The sequence below is a fragment of the Limulus polyphemus genome, unplaced genomic scaffold (assembly GCF_000517525.1).
Source record: "Limulus polyphemus unplaced genomic scaffold, Limulus_polyphemus-2.1.2 Scaffold5198, whole genome shotgun sequence".
In the NCBI taxonomy this organism is placed as follows: Eukaryota; Metazoa; Arthropoda; class Merostomata; order Xiphosura; family Limulidae; genus Limulus; species Limulus polyphemus.
This window is the reverse complement of record NW_013670808.1, coordinates 37,530-49,654: the sequence shown is the minus strand read 5'-3', so window position 1 is coordinate 49,654 and position 12,125 is coordinate 37,530. Positions and strand designations below refer to the sequence as shown.

Below are 12,125 nucleotides of genomic sequence, written 5' to 3'. Positions count from 1 at the left end.
AGGTATATTTTCTACTTGTAATTGAAAAATACAGGCCAGCTTCGGGTTTATATTTTTTACCTATAGGCAAGCTCTTTTATTTAATTATATATATTATATATATATATATATATACACACACACAGGGTCTTGCTTGTTGAATTTAGTATATGTTTGTTTTATATTTAAATTGGTTATTTTACAACATCTATGTCTATTAATACTGTTCTAGGTCTGTAAAAGTGAGCAAGAAAAAAAGTGCTCTAGTGAGCAAGAAATAGTAGATTCTGTTGAAAGTGAAATTAATGTAAACACTTTTATTGATTAGTCTGCTCTGTTCAGTTATCTACCTCACTAGCCAGTAAAATTGGATCTTTTGAGAAGAGTCTGGATCTTATTTTACCTTGTATTTAGACAAATATCTGGTATTAACTTAGTAGCTGTTCATTTTATCCTGTCTAGTGTGATACGGTGTGTATACCTTCTTTAATTAATAAATCTGCAATATTTTATCAGACATCAGTTGTTATAAAAGTACTGTTTTAAAAATGAGAATTGGTTTGTTAAATAATATGTATAATATCCCTAATTAATATGCATAAACATAAGCACTAATTATAATTCAAGTAATTATCAAAATATTTTCATGTGGAACCAAACTACTCTTTTTCCATGTGATTTTTCTAGTAAAATGCTAAACATACCAATATGTTGCTTTGAACATCATATTAAAATTATCATCACATGCTGTTATGGTTTGGTGATTTTAATAAGGTAACCTGAACATATTTCTACAGTGATACAAGTTGATTATGATAGTCTGAAAATTAGTGACATAATCGGTTTAATATATTCTTTACTGGTGTTTTTATTATACATTTTCTTAATTTAGCACCAGAAGAATTACTAATTTGATCAAAAGCATTTTAATTTTTAACAGAAAGCACAAATGAAATAGGCCACGAGTTTTTGAAATATACTTGAAAGTAAAAGTTATCAATAATTTTATTGTGTAACAAGAGGGCAACTGAATGGAAGAGGAAAGTGGACAAGATTGGGTGCTGCTAAGATCATAAAATTCCTTAGATTCAAAGCTGCTCTGTTAACATTATTTGTTTAAGCAAACATTTGTATTGAATAATTGCAGGCTCTAGTGACTGACCACTTGGCTCTTAAAAAGCTCATTCACTTCTTTTATAAATGTAAATTCCTGATTAATTGTATCAAGTGTAATTTTTATTTTTAACTTTGTTTAATGCAAACTGGAGTTTATGAGACATATTTATAAACGTAAATAAAATCACAACCTATATCTCCAGAATGTAACTTTATTAGCCCATAATTTTGCTATTACAGCTTTGTCAGGAGCTATTGATATCCTACAAGTTTAACTGGATTAGTATAATTTAATTTATTCACACAAGATTGTAATGAAAGCTGTAATAGTTATTTTTAAATGACTAGAATATAAGCTCAATCTAAATCACCTTGAAGTTTTCTTTTTCACAGAGATGTATGTGTATTAGAAACTTTTTAACTACACATCATGCCACATCCTGAGTAAACTAATCTTGTATGTACCTGTAAACTTATTTTCACTTAGTGTAATTATACACTTACCTGTTGTTGTTTTTTATTACTAGCACAACATTGATAGTATTAGGAGAAGACGATATTTTAGAGTGTACTTTGTTCTTTCTAATCTTGTTTTATTAGCCTGTCTGCACAGCTCTGTACATACAGATACTTGTCACACTTATAATTTTTTGTTTCAAGATAAAGCTGACATTGCATTTAATCTACTATTGTTCAAGTAAGTTTTCTATATTCTAAACCAAGACCTTTACATATGGTAATTGTGAATGCCCTACAATTTTAGCTTTTTCTATCAGCAATCTTTTCCTAAGTCATGCTTTCACTTTGTACTTGATATAAAGCTGTGTTTGTTATTGGCTAACCACATTAAAACTACTTGAATCTTATAATTCCTATTCTTTCATTACACAATTTATGTACAAAGTAATGTGTTTAATTTTTTATAACCCACTTTGTAGGAAGATAGAATTTTAAACATAAAATTGGTAATACTATGGAATACTATCTTGAAACTAATCTCAATCAGCAGTTGTTTTGCCCCCAGTGGCACAGCAGTATAATTTTGCTCTGCTATAAACCATACCAGTGGTGAACAGAGCTTTGTGTTTTATAACAAACAACAACAACAGCTGTTGTTTATGGCTCTTTCAAAGCAACAAGTTAGTTGTAAAAGTAAAATATCAAAACATAGAAATCTTAAACTTGTAAGTAGGGGTTGAGGGTAAGGGGAACACACAATAACTTGTAATAGCATCCTGAATGTACAGTACTACTTAGATATAAACACTTCATATATACAAGAAGTATGTCAGTCCATGAAAAGTTTATTACTAATGGGTTACTGCATTTTTGTGTGATTATTTTAAAGGTGATTGGTTGAGGTAAGTTTTAAAATGATAGTCCATTGCATTATCATAATATTGTAATGTTGGAAAAAAGTCAAATAAATGTCTACTAAGTATTGTAATTAAAATATAAAAATTCTCTTTGATTTTTCATGGTGTGCTTAGAACTGTTAAAATACTTAATATTGGTTCAGTATATGTGCTGTTACCTTTAGAAAACAGAATTCATAATGTATGTTTTATACATATTGAATACAGGCTGTGTATAGGTGTACCAAAACATGGAAGACTTAATTTCTCTACGAACAGTACCTTGCTTAGAAATACAGGACTCTGAGTTTAATGTGATTATGTGGCTGAATTATTTTGTGCATAATATGCCTCTTAATCATTGGTTGACTAAAGTATCAAAGTCTGAATTTCTAGACTTAGTAAAGTCAGTTTTATGTCAGTTACCAGATTTATAACTTTTGACTTAATTATGTCTTTTTTGTTGTTGTTGTTGCTTGGCAAGTGTTGCATACTGACCACAATCTGATTTGTCTGTCAAATGTCTTCTGAAGTCTAAAGTGTATTTGTCTTTTCTTTAATAAAAATGAGTATTAAACTGTTGTTGATAATGGAATTTCATTATGTCTAACATTCCTAAATAATATTGTATTAAACTGTTTTAACTTTTATGTAATATTTTTCTGCATAATTAGCAGTTTTGTGGTGGATGAATATAAATTGTTGATTGTATAATTTTAATTTGTAGATCATATTGAAATAGTTTTGTGCAGCTGTTGGCTACATTCAGACCTACTATATATCAAGCAGTTACTCATATCTGAAAGTCTTTTCTGCTAATGTTTAAATACAGAGATTGTTTTTGGGGGGGAAGGGATTTTATGAATAGTAATGAAATTAAATATATTTGGACACTAGTTCAGTAAGCAAAAAGTGACAGATACTTGTCCAGTACATCTTTTCAAATCCATAATACTACAGTTATCTAATAACAAAAAAAATAATAATATTAAAGGCTTTGTGTATTTTCTTATTTGACTAAAATCTCCAAACTTATTTTCTTTAGAGAGTAGGGTCAGAGGGGAATTGATTGATGTGTTTAAGATTACTAGAGGTATTGATAATATAGATCCATCTAATTTTTTTTTTATGTTTAGAAGTGAAAACAATAGAACAAGGAGTCATAAATACAAATTTTGCAGCATAGGAGTTGTCTGCAGTTTATACAGTATTACTTTTCAAACAGGGTATTTGACTTTTGGAATGAGCTACCTTCAAGGGTGGTGGAGGCAGAAAACTTTACTGAGTTCAAGAAAAGATTGGATGAATACATGAGTAGTAAGGGGTGGTTATAGTTGGGAGCTGGAAGGGACATTCGTGATGGCTAATAAGCTTCTTTTTATCCCTTTAAAATTTTATGAATCTTCTAAGTTATTGTCAGGACACCACCAGAATTAGGTTTAAAAAATAACAATAAAGCATCAGTAAACCTGATAATCATGATGTTATGTTAAACTATTGAGTTATTAGCTAATATAAATAAAGCTGTTTACTCTCAGAAACCCTATTGAATAATTGGTTTACTAGCATTAAGAAAGACAAATATCCTTCAAGACAGCTTGCTATTATTCTTATCACTATAAGGTATATTGCATACAATATCAAGGTTTGCTGATGTAACAGATGTTAAACATGGTTCATTTAGAAGTGATTTAGTTAATGTATGCATTTATAATTATACCAAAAAAATAACTTTCTTTAATAGATTAATAAAAATGTCATTAGGTTTCAAATATCTGCAGGGGCTATAATGTTTCTTCAACTTGGGGTCAGTGGTCACCATTACATTACAGTTTTTACATTGGCACAATACCTTGATGATAGTGTATTACGTACTCTGTAATTTAAACATACTAGCAGAAATGCTGCCCCACAGGCAGCTGTTTGTGCTAGTAATTACTAATAGTAGCATTCATACCTCATTGAAAAAAAAAATTTGAAAAAGTGAACCCTCACGTACAGTTCTAGTGAAAGTCATGTTTTTGTTGTGAGGAGAGTACTTTTATTTAAAAATTTCATTCTGTGATAAAGAAATGGTAGTTGCACATACCATAGCTATTTTTCTAAATGTCTGAATCTTGAATACCCAAAATGTTTTATAGATGTTTGTTTGTGGTACCATTCAATAGATGGTACCACGTTGTATTTATTATTTTGGTCACATACATAGATACACATACATGCTATGTCCATTATAGTAAAATGTATTTTCAACAAGACTAGCCTTAGTGTTGGCTAGTTCATATTTCTAAATTAATGAGGAGCTGGTGAACCTAATTTCTCAAGCCTGTTTCTTGGAACCAGTAAACCTCACAAGCACATTTGCATGTAAGCATCTTGATATTTATTTGATGATTAAATCATATGTGATAATATATGCAGCATGTATACTAATAATTTACTGATTGGTGTAATGATAATTTAATATAAGCGTGCAAGCTAATTATAGTATCTTTTACCTGTAAGTAAAAATTAATGTTATGGAAGATAAGATGCATTTTCTTAGTATAAAGGGGAATAAAATCAGGTGTGAATTGGCTATCTTCTTTGTAAGATTGATAGGTAAATGGTTTATCTGATAATGGACATTAAAGTTTGTTCAAGCAAAAACAGTTGTACAAATGAGTTAGTACTGTGTGGGTTCCTTGTTGATTGTGTACATGTTCATACACAACTTGAATGACAAGGGTAGGTTAGTAAAATAGTATAAAACAACACATAGACAAAATTATGTTCTTCACACTTTACTTGCCTGCAGAATGTATCATGTTTTGTCATTCTCATTTTTTTGGGGTGTTTTAAATTAGTGAACAGATTTATCATTGAGATATAGTATACACGTGACATTCACAAGACTTGCATCACACATCCCCCCCCCCCACATTTTGGTTCCATCACACCATTATAATACTTTGCATATTCACAGAAAAATGTTCTTCATAACTTAGAAATGATAATGAACAAACGTATCACTATTTGCTCAAATAGAATGAAGTTAGATTAAGATATTAAAAAGTGGTATTGCATGTTTAAGTAGAGCTTTATTAAAACATTGACTTGATGAGTTACATGTTTGTATAAGGTAATTGCATTACAAATTCCTGCTGATTTGGTAAATTAATTACAGTATTCTGAGCAGCAGTGGCACTCATTGACATGAAAAGTGAATCTTAATAAAAACTCAAGACACACAAAAAAAAAGGTGTAGAATAAGTAATCTCTTCCAAGATATTAGATTTGCAGTATTATTTGGATCATAGTAAAAGATACACTAGAGTAGTTTTATATCATTAAACATAATTTGTACTTTTTAACTTGCTCTCATTCTGTTCTTCACATTTTACTCAACTGCAGAATATTAGAGTCATGCTTTGTCATACTCATTTTTTGGGCGTTTTAGACAAGTAAACAGATTTATCATTGAGATAATTTTGTTAGATGTAGCTTTTAGCAATAAGCTTACATTAGATAAAATCCATACAATGACTAGCACTCAGCTGGTCATGAGAAGCTTTTGGGGAGGGGAGGGGGGGGGGTGTTTGTTTTCATTTTAAAAAATTCAATGCTGGTCTCATATTTCTGAACATGGAAAAATGTTTTAAATATTTTTTTTGGTGTGTGTATATAATTGAGGTATTAACACTTTTCTAGTTGTGATGTACAAAACAATTAAACAAGTTGTGTTTGAATAATGTACACCAATATGCCTGCAACTCAAAAATATTTCATGAGCTAAAGTTCATTTTTCTTGTTAAGTAGACATGGTCTTAACTGGTATTTTAGTCTTGTTATGCAATTACCCTCAGCTAAACTTTTCAAATCTAAGAATTAGTTTACTGTAAATGTAGTTTATGCCAAGTTATATTTTATGACTATACACTTAAATGTTAAGAATCATATTTCCAGGAAGAATGACTACATTACCTGCATAAGGTAAAATGTCCATAAGAATTTTGATTTGTTCAAGATTTTGTGTTCCTTTTGAAATGTCAACTCGCTTGGTACTTAAACACAGAAATATCGAGTCCCGAAAAGCCTTTATATTGTTAATAAAAATATAATTTCCATTCAGTTATTGTTTCGTTTTGCTCAGAAGTTGATTATGTTTCTGATTAAACAGTTTGTAGTTTCATTTGTTAGTAACAGTTTAATGTGGACTTGTTTTGCATGTTATGAGTTATACTTGGCATTAGAATCATTAGTGTAGATTGTAGAAGAAGGCTTGTGCACTTGAAATATCAAGCTACTGGAGTAGTAGGCTTGTGTGTTAGAAGAAAAAGTTACTATTAGTGGTAGGTTTATGGGTCTTAGAAAGTAAAAGTTAAAATTAACAATATAATAATAGGTGTAAGGGGTTGAAGTTATAGTTAGCAGTAGGCTCAATGTTTGTTAGAAGGAACAAACTTTAATTAGCAGAAGGCTTAAGCTTGAAGAATTGAGTTGTAGTTGACAGTTAGCTAATGTGTGTTAAGAGATGTAAACTACAGTCAACAGTAGCCCCATTTGTGTTAGATGACACAAGTTCTAGTAGTTCTAGATTCGTGTATAGTACAAATATAAACTACAATAGTTATGTTATGAAGGTACAATCTGTACTTACAGTTAGCTGTAGATGTGTTGTTACCAGTTGCTTGTTGTGGTTAGAAGACTTAACTTTCAGTGTTTATCAGTAACACTTTTTTAAGTCTGATAATGATGTGAATGAACATAGCAAGTTATGTATTGTTGAAACAACATATTTTGAAAAATATTGTTAGTTTTGAGTAAATCTTGGAACGTTTTTTTTTTCTATATACGTTATGGTATAATTAAGAAAGGCCCAAATGCATTTTGAATATGTAGTGCAAGTCATATCTCAACTATTCATCAGAAAAGAAAAAATAGGTCAGACTAATGTACAGCTTAGTCAGTTTAAGTCTTCATTGTTTCATAAGTGAAATGTAGCCATACAAGTACAGTGCCTCTACACACACTTGGTTTCCAATTTTGGAGAGAAGGAAACCTGCAGTAGTCGAGACAGGTATGTGTAGACTTGCACCTTGTGCTGCCAACAGTACATGTATTGATTTAAACAGTTTACTTCAGAGTCAATGAAAAAAGACTGGTTTTGCGTAATTCAGGTTTGTCGGTGTGTGGGAAAGTAGGACTAGTTCATAGAACTGAATAATTACTTATCTGACTTTGTTAAGAAATAATAGTTTCTGCACTATACTTCAATTGATCATGTTATCAAAAATAGTTCTTGTTTAATTTTATATATATAGTTGTTTTTCCCTTAGCTCTCTTCACTGTGCATCATTGTTATTGAATTAAATATTGTACTGATAACTTTTTTGTTAAACTAGTAAATTGTGTATGTTGTTAACCTAGTTGAAAATTGGGTGTTTTGGCTAATGAGATGAAAACAAGGATAAATATCTCCTCACTCACAAGAACTCACAGTGCTTGGATTTTCCTGAAAAATATCTTAGTTGGTTTCATATCTTCACAAAGTAGAATTGAAGTCAGATGATGTATTTAATTAATTTTTGGAAACCTTATTAATTAAGTCATGATGAAAACATGGGACATTGAAGATAATAGATTGTTTACTTTTACTTTTTCCTTTTAAGACCAAGAAATACAAGTGCAAAGTCTCATAAGAATATTATACATCACATGTCACTACATGCTCCTCAGTGCTGGAATTAAAAATGTGTGGCCAAAACTCTGTGTCTCCATGAAGTTATGCATAATATTATTGTTGCTATGATAAGTAAACCAAGAAAAACACATGAGATACAAAGAATATATTTGAATACAACAGTCATAGTAATTGCTAATTTAAATAAATTGCACCAAATCTTTTACACCTGTAAGCTACTGAAAAATGTAACTAATTATCTAAATATTCTTTAATTTTCTTGTCCGTTTATAGTTTGGTTAATTTGCAGTATTTTTCATGACACAAATGTAATTGGCATGTTTATAATGATTATGATAAGATTTCAATGCATATTTGATGTACAATATCCCAATCGTGTCTTTGTTTTCAAGCACATAGCTGTACAATCTGGGAAATGACCATGATGAGTATCAAACCTCAGTTTTTAGAGTTATAAGCCCTCATGCTTACTGCCGAGTTACCAAGAAGAGTTCTAATAATCCCAAAATGTTTGTTTCACATGAAAATTTTCATTTTACTGATGTGATTGACTATTGTGGTGAAAATCCTTAGTGTTGCTATTCACATGAATTTAGAGCTGGACAATTGACTTGATTAATTGATTTAATTAATATTATAAAAATAATCAACTAATGAAAATTAAAATTAGTGATTATGATGATTACAACTATCCAAGTACTATCCTTATCCAATTATTCTCAATATTTTTGGTTAATTTAAGGATGTTCATCTTAATTAGTGTAACAACTTACAAAAATAATCAACTAATGGAAATTAGTGTTTCAGGTTATTACTATTTTTCCAACTATTCAAGTCTCATGAGAATAATCAGGTAATGAGCTCAACAAAGAATTGGTTAGCAAATTCCTCTAATTGCCAAGCTTTACACGTGATACTGTTAATATCTTTCAAAATCTTGTCTATTGTTTACCGTACTTCTCGTCCATCAGTTGATATTGTTTGTCTGTGAAAATTAAAATAGAATTATAGACCAGAAGATTAATTACAAATATTCTTAAGAGGTAAAGAAATGCTTTCCTATGGTTTCTGCAATATAATATTTGAATCCCCTATGCAAGTTATAATCACTTGTATATATACCTACTTGTACACGAATATATTGTATGAATGTTTGTTAAAACGAGCATTTTCGAATAAAAATTTTATCTAATATTCTAGTCTTAAATATTATGATTTAAGGTTTAAAAATAATTTACATACAAAGAAACTGTTAGTCACTTAAATACATGTTGTATAATATATTTTAATTCACATATACATTTCTTTGTAATGCTACAAACAATGTGACTTAAGGATTTTAGGTAAAAGAAGTGATAATATTTATAGCTTTATCTAGTGTTCTAGGAAATCAAAAGTACTGTACAGTCTTTTAATGTAAAAGAAAATGGTGGTGGTGATATACCAAGTACTGTTACTGCCTAAGCCGTTAATCATTTATCTTGTGTATACGCAAGCTGTTCAAAGTTCAATTACTTTGGCAATTGAACTATTTGGGTGTAGTGGCATTCCTAATTTTTCTATAAGGGTGAGTGCTACATGCGCGTTTTCTTCTTATCGATTTTTCGTTTAATATATATAATACTTCTTAATTATTGCTAATTATTAATAATTACAAAATAAAATAAGTTAACTGTTTTATAATTTATTTATAAAGTAAAGAATAAAATACTTATAATTTAGTTGTAGGATTTTCTTGTTAACATTTTACTGTAGTAAAATAGATAGAAAATATAGATACATTTTTTTAAGGAAAGAAGCTCTTAATTCAAACTATTTCAGAAGCAGATAAGATCTCATATTACAACCTTTCAAAGTAAGTTGGGAATACTTAATTTGTTCTTTAATCTAGCATTTCATTTTATTTAAAATATGTAGAGGTTTAAATGATGAGTTGTTACAAAGCAACTTTTTTTTTCACCCTCAATAATACTTCTAGCTTTTATTTGTGTCTTATTTTGAATAGTTAACATTACCATAATAAGGTAATAATTACCATAATCAGGCAACAGTAAATGAAAGCATATTGTCTCAAGTTTAATACTCAAACATTTCTACCCGTACTTTTTTGTTTCTGTGCAATGTTTAAATTTGCCAATTACTACACCACACTTTTTTTTTCAGCCAGAAAATTCTTATTTCTGTGAATGTATGTTTATTCTGGCATGTACAGTTTTGTTAATTTCATTACATACATAGCCAAGTTGATTTGTATAACCATGTTTCATCCAAGTATGTGATGTAAAAATTTTCACAAGGTTGCACTTGTACTGAACATGCATGCCAGATAAGAAAGGTGACTGACTATTGCATACACATTGGTATTACAAATACTTTTAATAGGTGTGTTTTAATTCTTGAATTTTAATGTAATTAAATTTTTCCTTTTTTTTTCTTTCTTAACTTGTAGTAATTTGATCTACTACAGGCAATTGAAAGACAAACTGGAATTACAGTATTACCTTTGAGTGCTTCCCTTAAACAGGTAAGATGTGTTGTAAAGATAACTCTCATTAATTTACAGGTATTATGTGTCATTAATGATCTAACATGTTTAATGGAGATGTCATGACTGGTATATATGTAATGCTTAATGCATATGTCACAACTGGTAAAAGTAATGTTTAATGTAGACATCATAACTGATATATAAGTAACTTTGCATAATGATATCTAGTGTATTTATTTTTTTTAATTTATTTTAATCTTGCTCTTCTAGGTTTCTATCTGGTAATATAGGAGAAATAATAATTACGAATCTGCTTTAGTGTTATACGTACTTTGTGTTTGTGTTGAATCATAAGATAAAATTCTAATGTTTAATGATTTTTTTTAACAGGGTAGAAATGGACTCAAGCAAAGTTTGGGCTCCAGATCCTACTGATGGCTACAGACTTGGGAAGATTGTTGATATTGGGGAAGACACTGTAACAGTAGAAACCTTTAAACCCTCAAAAGAGGTAAGGTGTAACATGTGTATCAGGTATTTTGAAGACTTAAACACCAGGCTTCTGTAATAATGATTTTGTTTAGTTTAAAATTTTCTAAAAGAAATTCCTTTTTCTAAGCTAACAGTGGAATGTAGAGCAATTATGTCTTACGTAATAGAAAAAAAAATTATATTCACAGGTAACTTTAGACAGCTCTAATATTTATTAAAAAAATTGTTTCAAATAAAGATTATTAACGATCAACTTATATAGTATTTATTAAGATGTAATAACATTAAACCTTAAAAAAAATTTGATGTATGAAGAAAACTATTACTATATTGAAAAGAACAAACTTAGTTCTTAGCCTGCCACGTTCGTGAAAGTAAAACACAGAAGTGTATTTTTTAGATAGTAGCATTTATAATCACAAAGAAAAAAAATTTTAGCCAGTCACATTCATGATCACTAAGTAAATAAAACACAAAAATGTAGTTTTTAGATATTACATTTATAATGACAAAAACAGACAGTTTTAAGATATTACATTTATAATCACAAAAACAGACGGTTTTTAGATATTACATTTATAATCACAAAAACAGACGGTTTTTAGATATTACATTTATAATCACAAAAACAGACAGTTTTAGATATTACATTTATAATGACAAAAAACACAACTTTTAGCTAGTCACATTCTTGATCAATAAGGAAATATAACAGAAATGTAGTTTTTAGCTAGTCACATTCTTGATCAATAAGGAAATATAACAGAAATGTAGTTTTTAGCTAGTCACATTCTTGATCAATAAGGAAATATAACAGAAATGTAGTTTTTAGCCAAGTTTAGTTTGTTGTTTATTGTTTATTGATCAAGTCACATTCTTGATCAATAAGGAAAGAATTTATGAAAATGAAATTCAACATAGCTTTCCACAAAAGTATGTAATTGTTACGTCTCCGCGTGTTAATTAATTTTCCGTAACTTCGTTTCAACGAAACTTTAACGACACAAGTCTT

General features: G+C 29.3%; 1 protein-coding gene across 2 annotated transcripts in view; it reads left to right on the top strand.

Moving 5' to 3' along the window:
- The window catches only part of LOC106472259 (unconventional myosin-VI-like), a 55,810-nt gene that overhangs the window by 17,304 nt on the left and 26,381 nt on the right, over positions 1-12,125 (top strand). The window contains exons 2-3 of one of the 2 annotated variants that reach the window (XM_013932885.2): positions 10,576-10,657; positions 11,012-11,132. In XM_013932885.2, coding sequence (XP_013788339.1) covers positions 11,019-11,132 — 114 coding nt within the window. In that variant the 5' untranslated portion in view covers positions 10,576-10,657; positions 11,012-11,018. The remainder of the gene's footprint in view (positions 1-10,575; positions 10,658-11,011; positions 11,133-12,125) is intronic. The other variant, XM_022400855.1, reaches the window with a different exon arrangement.